This window comes from Perognathus longimembris, chromosome 25 (genome assembly GCF_023159225.1).
Source record: "Perognathus longimembris pacificus isolate PPM17 chromosome 25, ASM2315922v1, whole genome shotgun sequence".
Lineage (NCBI taxonomy): Eukaryota > Metazoa > Chordata > Mammalia > Rodentia > Heteromyidae > Perognathus > Perognathus longimembris.
Window position 1 is genome coordinate 4,618,176 of NC_063185.1, and position 11,452 is coordinate 4,629,627.

The window sequence follows — 11,452 nt, forward strand, 5'->3', positions numbered from 1 at the left end:
CCGAAGTCCCTGAGTTCAAATCCCAGGACTACCACATATATGGAGGAGGAAGAGGGGGAAGAGGAGGAGGAGGAGGAGGTAGAGGAGGAGAAGGAGGAGGAAGAGGAGGAAGAAGAAGAGGAAGGAGGAGGAGGAGGAGTAAGAGGAGGAGGAGGAGGAGGAAGAGGAGGAGGAGGAAGAGGAGGAGGAGGAGGAGGAAGCATCACAGGTTAACAGATTGTTAACCTGTGCCTGTTCTGTTGAAACTATGCACTTTCCATCCACTCCCTAAAGATCAGTCATATTTTTCAAAGCATTTATTTTCTTCCTAGGGTCCTGGCTCCCTGCTGGCAGCCTTGAAGGGAGGAGGGTATAGTGACACATTTTCATGATCATGCCCCAGCTACCCTTCCATTCCAGAACCATTCAGGAGAGCATGGCCAGGTCAGGAGGCTGTGTGCTCTTGGATCCATGCCAGGTAGCTGCTCACATCCGTGTAAACACCTGGCTTGTTGCGATCGCCACATCCCGAGCCCCAGCTGATGATGCCTCGCAGGGTAAGTCGGCTTTCTGCCGCCTCATCCTCACACACCAGCGGGCCCCCGGAGTCGCCCTTGATGGAGAACAAGCAACCACGCAGTCATCTCACCCTGTACTTCATGGGCTGGGGGAAGACGCCAGCCAGGCCCCAAGACTCACCTGGCACGCATCGGTGCCACCCTCAAGGAAGCCGGCACAGAGCATGCCTGGAAGGATGGCGTCTCCGTGCACTCGGGGAGCGGAGCAGCGCTCCAGGGAGATGAAAGGCACCTGTGCTTCCTGCAGGAACGTGGCATATTCCTCTGCCCCTGCCAATCCAGAGCCCCAGGACAAAGATGCACGGGGTGCATCTACACCCATCCATGACCTTTCTTGCCCACAGCAAGCCCAGGACAGATCGCCACATTGTAGGCAAGAAAACAGGCCTGGAACTGAAGCAGGAGCCCCTCCCCTGGTCCCCTTCCCCCCCCAGCCTGGGAACTGTGTCCTGCTTGGGCCCTTGCAGCCTGGCACCCAGGGAGAACCAGGAGGGGGAAAAAAGTGCCAATCTCCTTTTAACCCTAGGAGATATACAGACCACAACAATGACTGCTACACAGGCGGCTGAGATCTGAGGATCATGACTGGAAGCCAGGCAGGCAAGTCCATAAACTTTTTTCCTCTAATTAACCACCAAAGAAAGCTAGAAGTGGAGCTGTGGCTCAAGTAGCATAGCGTCAGCCTTGAGCAGAAAAACTAAGGCACAGAGTCCAGGCCCTGAGTTTAAACCCCAGGACCAGCACATGTGTGCACACGTACAGATACACACACAAACAACCTCAACTGATAGGCTTGAAGGGCCCGCCTCAAGTGTTAAGGCCCCAGGCTTCCTTCAGCAAAAACAAAAGCAAGCTAAAGGGGGCTGGGAATGTGGCTTAGCAGTAAAGTGTTTGCCTAGCATGCATGAAGCCCTGGGTTCAATTCCTTAGTACCACATAAACAGGAAACACCGAAAGTGGTGCTATGGCTCAGGTGGTAGAGTGCTAGCCTTGAGCAAAAAGAAGCCAGGGACAGTGCTCAGGCCCTGAGTTCAAGCCCCAGGACTGGCAAAAAACCAAAAACAAAGCTAAAGGGGCTGGGGATATGACCTAGTGGCAAGAGTGCTTGCCCCGTATACATGAGGCCCTGGGTTCAATTCCCCAGCACCACATATATAGAAAATGGCCAGAAGTGGCGCTATGACTCATGTGGCAGAGTGCTAGGCTTGAGCAAAAAGAAGCCAGGGACAGTGCTGAGGCCCTGAGTCCAAGCCCCAGGACTGGCCAAAAACAAAACAAACAAAACAAAAAAAGCTAAAGGACAACACCCAGGCCATGAGTTCAAACCCTAGGACCAGCACAAAAATAAACAATTTAAAAAAATTTTTTTAAAGCTGGGCACCTGTAATCTGAGCTACTCAGGATAGAGGTTCAAAGCAAATCCAGGCAGGAAAGTCTGTGAGCCTCTTATTTCCAACTAACTACCAAAAAACCCAAGTGGAACTGTGGCTCAAGTGGTATAATGAAGGAGCCTTGAGCACAAAAGCTCAGGGACAGCACCCAGGCCCTGAGTTCAAGCCCCAGGATCCACGTGCGTGCACACACACAGACACACACGCGCAGAGTGAATCTCTGGGAAGATCAGATGCACAAATCACCAGGCCCCCCACATCGGTAGCCCCTCCCCCCCCCCGCCCCCGGGTCATGCCAAAGCCTCGGACTTCTCTGGCTTACCCCAATGTCTGTCTGTGCCACTCTCTGGGGGTGTGCGTACCTTCGAACTGGTGGCCCCAGCCGGCCACCTCGCAGAGCGAGGCCTGGGCTTCGGAGGGCGGGGCGGGGCCGCTAGGCAGGCACACGGGCTGAACGAAAGGCGACAGGTGCGCGCAGTGGCCATCGGCGCCCTCCTGCAGGCGCAGCAGGGCTAAGGGGTGGGGAGCAGCTCGCGTGAGGCGGTGGGGTGGGGTGGGGGGGAGGCCTCCAGCTCTTCTTCCCCGCGATCCCGCCCCCCCCCCCCCGCCGGCCGGGGCGCCCCACACACCCAGGTCGTGCTGGTAGGTGACGGAGGAGAAGGCCTCGTGGAGGCGGTAGGAGCGCACGGCCAGCGTTTGGCACTGTTCGCAGCTCTGGTTATGCCGGTCCTGGCCGAGCACCACGCTCAGCTCCTCCGGCGCCGGCCTGTGCGCAGGGCGGTGGAGGAGGAGAAGGGAGTCCGCTTAGGCCCCAGCCCCAGGCTCCCATGGCGGGGAGACAGGTTCAGGGGTCCCCCGCTGGCCCCCCCCCAATACTCGCCGGTCCTGCAGGCAGTGCGCCGCAGTCAGCACCCAGCAGGGGTGGATGAGACTCCCCGCGCAGAAGTTGTGACCCCAATACAGTGCCGCGATGTAGGGGTGCGCCCCGGGCAGAGCCACGAGCCCGCCGACCACGCGGCTGAGCGGGGACAGGTGCTTCCGGAACCGCTGGCCACAGGCCAGCGAGCCCACCCGGGGCAGGGCCGGCTGGCTGGAGGAGGCTGAGCGGGAACACCAGGCTGAGCACCCTGGAGGAAGCCCGGCCCTGTTGGGGACCTCCCTCCTCTTCCTCAGTACCTAACTCCTGGGACTGATGGGCATCCCCGGTGGTGGGCAGAGGCTCCGCCAGGGCCGATGGCCTGGGTACCGGCAGGTCCTGCCGCCCCAGGGGGACCTCGGATGGAGATGGGCATGGTGCTAGGTCACAGTACTCCCAGCTCAACCTGTCGCCACTCCAGATAAAGCACCAAGGACGTGTGTCGTTATCTGGGTTCCTGCAATCTCAGAAGTAGGGGGGTGGGTGCTGTTAGAGTTTGGGGAGCCCTTTGGCAAAGAGGAGGTGGCCCCCACCCTTCCCTGGGCTGCCCCACCCCGGGCACCGGCAGAAGGCGTGGTGGCCTAGTCCCCAGCTCAGTGCTTGCTGCCCGGTCACATTCTGGAAGGTGGCCTCGGAGGACCACCGCTGACATGGGGCCCCGGAGACAGTGGTCTGGGCCAGGCCTCGGTAGCTGAGCCCCCGGCCTTGGTAGCATTTGACCTCCTTGTCTAGAGAGAGAGTGAGAGAGATAGCTTCCTAGGGACAGGAGGTGTGTCCACTAGTGGCCAGACCTGCCCAGCTTCCTGCCTCCTCTCACCCAACTCGCAGAAAGGTCCAGAATAGCCTGCAGGGCACTGGCACAGGGGGTGGCCCTCTGCCTCCAGGCAGTGACCCCCATTCAGACAAGGATTGCTGCTGCAGGCTGGGGGCAGGGAAAAGCAACTGAGTTACCCCTGGGCTTACTCTCCCCCCTCTCCGCCTGCTTCTCCCCTCACCCACCATCCATGCACCTACCCTGGCTGGCGAGCGGCCTGCAGTGGGTCTCAGGACCTTTGCACTGGCATCTGACCACACCTGCGGGCTCCGCTCTAAGCCATGTGTCATGTTCGTGGAAGAAGCGGAGGAGCTGAGGCTCAAAACACTTTTCTGGGGGATACAGAAGGGTCCATGGTCCCTAGAGGCTGAGTCCTTGAGGCTCCCCGTCACCACCACCAGGCATTTTACCTTTCTGGCAGTGCTTGCCAGTGAGGGGCTCCGGACACAGGCAGTACGGGCCGCTGGGTAGGTTCACGCACGTCCCTCCTCGGTGGCAGGGGTTGTGTTTGCTGCAGTGGTCTGAGAGGTGGACGTCCCGATGAAGTGTGGGAAGCGAGGTCACACAGGCCCGGCCCAAGTCCCTGTCTGAGCCCACTTATCATGGGACCTTGGGGTTCTAACTAGGAACCTCCCTCCCTTCCTCCTTCCCTCTCGTCCTCCCTCCCTCCCTTCATTTTTCTCTTTCCTTCCTTCCCTTTCTTCCCCCTCTTCCTCCCTCCTGTCCTTCCTTCCTTCCTTCCTTCCTTCCTTCCTTCCTTCCTTCCTTCCTTCCTTCCTTCCTTCCCTCCCTCCCTCCCTCCCTCCTTCTCTTCCTTCCTTCCTTCCTCCACTACCAAGGCTTGAATGCAGAGCCTTGTGCTCTCATTTGGCTTTTTGCTTAAGACTGGCACTCTACCACTTAAGCTACAACTCCACTTCTTTTTGCTGGGTAATTGGAGATAAGAGTCTCATGGACTTTCCTGCTGTGGCTGGCTTTGAACTGTAATCTTCAGATCTCAGTCTCCTGAGTAGTTATGATTACAAGCTTCCTTCTTTCCTGTTTATTAGGTTTATTTATTTTTTCAGTCCTGGGGCTTGAACTCAGGGCCTGAGCACTGTCCCTGGCTTCTTTTTGCTCAAGACTAGCACTCTACCACTTGAGCCACAGAGCCACTTCTGGCTTTTTCTATATATGTGGTGCTGAAGAATTGAACCCAGGGCATCATGTATATGAGGCAAGCACTCTACCACTAGGCCATGTTCCTAGCCCCACATTGGGTTTATTTTATTTTATTTTTTAATCTTTGAACTCAGGGCCTCTTTCTAGTCGGGCACTCTACCACTTAAACCGTCCTCCTGACCTGGCAATTCCCAAGTTGCCAAGCCTTGTTTTTCTCATCTGCAAAATGGGGCTATTGATTTCCAGAACTCTCCTTCTAAGCTTCTGCAGAGTACTGAGGATTGGGGCTCTCTGAATCCCCCATGTGTGGAGGCTGATGGTTCCTCAGAGACCCCACTCCAGAGGCTGTGTGCGGTACCTTTCACCTTCTTGGGTTCCAGGCAGTAACCCCACTCCCGGTCCTGGTCGAAGTTGGGTGTAGTGGCGCACCTGTGGAAAGAGAGGAGGTTTGCCTCCTCTGCCCAGGGCTGGCCCACCCGCCCGACCCACAGCTTCCTCTCCCCAAGAAGGATCATTGGAGGGAAGAGAGGCAGAACCCATGGCTCCCAGACCCTCTGTTCACCTCAAGCGAGTCTTACCAGGGCTGGTGGCCTGGCTGGCCCCTGTGGATGCAACTGTGGTACAGCCGCCGGTGGTACTGGAAAGGGAAGTGGCAGGGCTTCCCAGAAACTGTGACAGCTGTGGGATAATGGACTCTCTGAGGATGGGCCCTGGGCCCAGGTGCCCAGGCTTTCTTTACCTCTCAAGCTCTCAGTGCACAAAGGAAGGCCAGGCCCTTGCAAAGGGTTGTGCTGCCCAAGGCAAAGACCTAAGTAGAGTGCTAGGATAAGTTGGGACATTTGTGTGGGGGTGTATGGGGGAGGGTACACGCATATGCTAGTACTGGGGCTTGAACACAGGACCTGGGAATTGTCTCTTAGCTTTTTGACTCAAGACTGCCACTGTACCACTTGAGCCACAGCTCTACTTGTGACTCTTTGGTGGCTAACTAGAGATAAGAGTCTCATTGCCAAGCTTGGGTAGCTCACACCTATAATCCTAGCTACTCAGGAGGCTGAGGTCTGAGGATTGCTGTTCAAAGCCAGCCCAGGCAGGAAAGTCTGTGAGACTCTTATCTCCAATGAACTACCAGAAAACTGGAAGTGGAGCTGTGGCCCAGTGGTAGAACACTAGTGTCGAGTGAAAAAGAGCTCAGAGACAGCACCTAGGCCTGAGTTCAAGCCCCATGACTGACCAAAAAAAAAAAAAAGTCTCACAGACTTTCCTGCCCAGCCTGGCTTTGAATTCCAATCCTCAGATCGCAGCCTCCTGAGTAGCTGGGGTAGTAGGCATGCAGGTGTGTACCCTGGAGATGTATTGAAGAAAGGAAAAGGAAGGGTAGAAGATAAGGAAAATGAGGAAGACCAGCTGGAGCCCAGGTGTGATGGCACCAACAGCACACCCTTGCAAGACCACCCAGGCACTAGTAGAGCCCAAGAACCTCAGGAGTGCACGGCCTGCCCCGCACCAATGTCCTAAGACCTGACGTACAGTAGGCATCTGGGGTTTCCTACCCCACTCCAAGGGCCCAGAATCAGCCTGGAGACTATACACACCAGATCGGTCCCCTGTCACGGGGTGGAGGGGGGCAAGGGATTAAATTAGTGGGGTGAAAGCTACGTTCTTCACTGAAATAGAGAAAGCAATCCATAAATTCATATGGAACAGCAAAAGACCTAGAATAACCAAAGCAATTCTAGGCAAAAAAAAAAGCAGTGCAGGAGGTATCACAATACCAGACTTCAAGCTCTACTACAAGGCCATCATAACAAAAACAGCATGGTATTGGTATAAAAACAGACTGGAAGATCAATGGATTAGAATTGAAGATCCAGAAATAAAACTGCACTCTTATAGTCAGCTGATATTCGACAAAGGAGCTAAAGACATACAATGAAATAAACATAGCCTCTTCAACTACTGGTGCTGGGAGAACTGGGCAGCCATATGCAGAAAACTCAAAGTGGACCCAAGCCTATCACCATGCACCAAGATCAACTCAAAATGGATCAAGGACCTCAACATCAGACCTGAATCCTTGAAACTGCTGAAGGACAGAGTAGGAAAGACGCTAGAACTTATAGGCACAGGAAGGAACTTCCTGAATAGAGTTCCAGGGACACAACAATTAGGGGAGAGACTTGACAAATGGGACTACTACAAAATAAAAAGTTTCTGCACAGCTAAGGACATAGCCACCAAAATAGAAAGACAGCCAACCATATGGGAAAGGATATTTACCAGCACAGCAACAGACAAAGGCCTGATATCTGTCATCTACAGAGAACTCAAAAAACTAAGCACCTCCAAGCCCAGTAAACCAATTATGAAAAGGGCAAAGGAACTAAAGAGAGACTTCACAAGAGAAGAGATAAAAATGGCAAAGAAACATATGAGAAAATGTTCAACATCCCTGGCAGTAAAGGAAATGCAAATAAAAACAACCCTGAGATACCACCTCACTCCAGTTAGAATGGCCTATATTCTAAACTCAGTCAACAACAAATGCTGGAGGGGGTGCGGGGAAAGAGGAACCCTCCTCCATTGTTGGTGGGAGTGCAAATTAGTACAACCACTATGGAGAACAACATGGAGGTTTCTCAAAAAGCTCAATATAGACCTACCCGATGACCCAGCCATACCACTCCTAGGCATCTATCATGAACAACAGGTCCCAAGATATCAAAAAGACATTTGCACTTCCATGTTTATCACCGCACAATTCACAATAGCCAAAATATGGAAACAACCCAGATGCCCCTCCACAGATGAATGGATCCAAAAAATATGGTACCTATACACAATGGAATACTACATAGCGATTAGAAATGGTGAAGTATTGTTATTCGCAGGGAAATGGTCAGAACTTGAATAAATAATGTTGAGCGAGACAAGCCTAGAACACAGAAAACAAAGGGGCATGATCTCCTTGATATATGACTGTTAAGGAGGGGGGGAGGGGGAGACAGTAGAGACCAGGTCTGGGAAGCCAAAAACTTCTTGTCAAATGGTATATCCCACAGGTTTGGGTCAGCGACCCAACAGTATGTAACTAAAACCAAACAATTGCTCAACATATAAAGGTCAAAAATTGACCTCTCAGTGGATCACAATAGCTCAAAAGCTATGTATGTACGTTCATATAAGACTATTGTTGACATATTGTCTACTGTCGACATTACATTTAAAGCCCTAGGCGAATTTTCTTTGGCATAGGCCATGTGGCTACTGTGTATGTTCTTGGTACACTGTGTATTGTATATATGTCTACCTGACCTAGGGAAGGGAAAGAAAAACAGTGTGTAACATATCACAAGAAATGTACACGCTGCCCTACTATGTAACTGTACCCTTTTTGCACAACACCTTGTCAAAAATTTTGTGTTCAATTAATAAATAAATTAAATAATTTTTTGTTTAATTAATAAATAAAATTTAAAAAATTAGTGGAGTGAAGCCAAGCCACTTACCACCAGCTGCCAGTGCTCCATCTCCAGCTGCTGGTGCTCCAGCTCTAGCTGTGGGTGCTCCAGCTCCAGCTCTCGCTCCCAGCTTAAACTCTTTAGGGGCTTTCCGAGGTGGTGTCTACAGTGGAGAGCAAGCAGGAGATTCACTTAGAAAGTCCTCCCTCCACCCAGATCCTCTGTACATCCCCAGCTTCTCCCCACAACCCAGAAACAGAGAATTTTTTCTTTTCTCACAAGACCAAGGCTGTGTGTGTGTGTGTGTGTGTGTGTGTGTGTGTCCCAAATGTAGATTAGGCCCTCATTGCTACCAGTATGGCTGTCAAGTTTTCTGCAGCCCTCTCCATTACATGGGCCAGGAGGCCAAGAGTAGGGGCCTCCCAGGTCCATCCCGGCCCGGTCCTGGTTCCCACAGCCTCACCGAGAGCACTGACTCCAGGCCCACCAGCAGGGACCCCAGCAGCAGTACAGCCCTCATGGCGCCCGGTCTGTGACTCCCACGGCCTGCCCAGGCATTCAGATCAATAGGGCTGGTCAAAGGTCCCTGGGACGTGGGAAGTGGAGGCTGTCTGCTAGGCCAGGTGGGGGTAGACTTTGGGGAAAGCCAGCTGCTTTCAGTAGGTCCCTACAGGAGTGCCAGGGAGGATAGAATAATGAGGTTCTGGATACCCTTTCTTCTGGATAAGGGGACTGGAGGCAGATAGAGATGTTCTTATATTACAGGTCCCATTTGGGATGAGACTGTTAAAGGGATCAAAGAGAAGCCCTGCTGGGTGCCGGTGGCTCATGCCTGTTATACCAGCCTCTCAGGGGGCTGAGATCTGAGGATGGCAGTTCAAAGCCAATCCAAGCAGCAAAGTCCGGAACACTCTTAACTCCAATTAACCACCAAAAAGGCAGAAGTAGAGCTGTGGCCCAAAAGGTAGAGTGCCAACCTTAAGCAAAAAAGCCAAGGGATAGTGCCCAGACCCTGAGTTCAAGCTCCAGTACTGGCCCAGAAACAAAAACAAAGAAAGAGGTGGTGGGGAAATAGCTTTGAGGTAGATTACTTGCCTAGTATTCACTAGGCTGTGGGTTCAGTCTCTAGCAGGACAAAAAAAAATATTTTGCCGAAGAATCTAGATGAGACTTTAATTGTCTGGGATTAAGGTCACTTAACAGTAGAGGTGTGGAGATTTTAGGGTGATTTTTGGAACTCCACTAATACCATGAGGAAAGTGCTAAACCCAGGGTGTTAAAATGTGAGGCCTGAAAAAAAGCAGTGCAGGAGGTATCACAATACCAGACTTCAAGCTCTACTACAAGGCCATCATAACAAAAACAGCATGGTATTGGTATAAAAACAGATCCGAAGACCAATGGATTAAAATTGAAGACCCAGGGGCTGGGGATATGGCCTAGTGGCAAGAGTGCCTGCCTCGGATACACGAGGCCCTAGGTTCGATTCCCCAGCACCACATATACAGAAAAACGGCCAGAAGGGGTGCTGTGGCTCAGGTGGCAGAGTGCTAGCCTTGAGTGGGAAGAAGCCAGGGACAGTGCTCAGGCCCTGAGCCCAAGGCCCAGGACTGGCCAAAAAAAAAAAAAAATTGAAGACCCAGAAATAAAACCGCACTCTTACAGCCAACTGATATTTGACAAAGGAGCTAAAGACATACAATGGAATAAACATAGCCTCTTCAACTACTGGTGCTGGGAGAACTGGGCAGCCATATGCAGAAAACTCAAAGTGGACCCAAGCCTATCACCATGCACCAAGATCAACTCAAAATGGATCAAGGACCTCAACATCAGACCTGAATCCTTGAAACTACTGAAGGACAGAGTAAGAAAGACACTAGAACTTATAGGCACGGGAAGGAACTTCCTGAATAGAGTCCCAGGGGCACAACAAATAGGGGAAAGACTCGACAAATGGGACTACTACAAATTAAAAAGTTTCTGCACAGCTAAGGACATAGCCACCAAAATAGAAAGACAGCCAACGATATGGGAAAGGATATTTACCAGCACAGCAACAGACAAAGGCCTGATATCTGTCATCTACAGAGAACTCAAAAAACTAAGCACCTCCAAGCCCAATAAACCTATTAGGAAATGGGCAAAGGAGCTAAAGAGAGACTTCACAAGAGAAGATATAAAAATGGCAAAGAAACACATGAGGAAATGCTCAACATCCCTGGTAGTAAAGGAAATGCAAATAAAAACAACCCTGAGATACCACCTCACCCCAGTTAGAATGGCCTATACTCTGAACTCAGGCAACAACAAATGCTGGAGGGGGTGAGGGGAAAGAGGAACCCTCCTCCATTGTTGGTGGGAGTGCAAATTAGTACAACCACTTTGGAGAACAGTATGGAGGTTTCCCAAAAAGCTCAATATAGACCTACCCTATGACCCAGCCATACCACTCCTAGGCATCTATCCTAAACAGCAAACCCCAAGATATCAAAAAGACATTTGTACTTCCATGTTTATCGTGGCACAATTCACAATAGCCAAAATATGGAAACAACCCAGATGCCCCTCCACAGACGAATGGATCCAAAAAATATGGTACTTATACACAATGGAATACTACATAGCGATTAGGAATGGTGAAATATTGTTATTCGCAGGGAAATGGTCAGAACTTGAACAAATAATGTTGAGTGAGACAAGCCTAGAACACAGAAAACAAAGGGGCATGATCTCCCTGATATATGACTGTTAAGAAAGGGAGACGGAGAGACAGTAGAGACCAAGTCTGTGAAACCAAAAACTGCTTGTCAAATAGTATTCCCCACAGGATTGGGGCAGCGACCCAACAGTACGTAACTAAAACCAAACAATTACTCAACATATAAAGGTCAAAAATTGACCTCTCAGGGGAATACAATAGCTCAAAAGCTATGTATGTACGTTCATATAAGACTACTGTCGACATATGGTCTAATATCGACATTACATTTAAAGCCCTAGGCGAACTTTCTTGGGCGTGGCCACGTGGCTACTGTATATGTTCTTGATACATTGTATATTGTATATATGTCTACCTGACCCAGAGAAGAGGTAGAAAAACAGGACGTAAGATATCACAAGAAATGTACACACTGCCCTACTATGTAACT

General features: G+C 51.2%; 1 protein-coding gene across 1 annotated transcript; it reads right to left on the reverse strand.

Moving 5' to 3' along the window:
- Positions 1–343: 343 nt before the first annotated feature.
- F12 (coagulation factor XII) lies at positions 344–8,820 on the reverse strand. The gene is made up of 14 exons (XM_048334094.1): positions 8,764–8,820; positions 8,425–8,463; positions 5,418–5,536; positions 5,198–5,268; positions 4,089–4,199; positions 3,879–4,010; positions 3,682–3,786; positions 3,427–3,592; positions 3,130–3,321; positions 2,829–3,092; positions 2,578–2,714; positions 2,311–2,460; positions 679–827; positions 344–592 (listed from the first exon to the last, which is right to left on the reverse strand). The coding sequence occupies exons 1-14, from the start codon at positions 8,818–8,820 to the stop codon at positions 425–427; spliced, it is 1,860 nt and encodes a 619-aa protein (XP_048190051.1). The 3' UTR covers positions 344–424.
- Between the last annotated feature and the right edge of the window lie 2,632 nt (positions 8,821–11,452).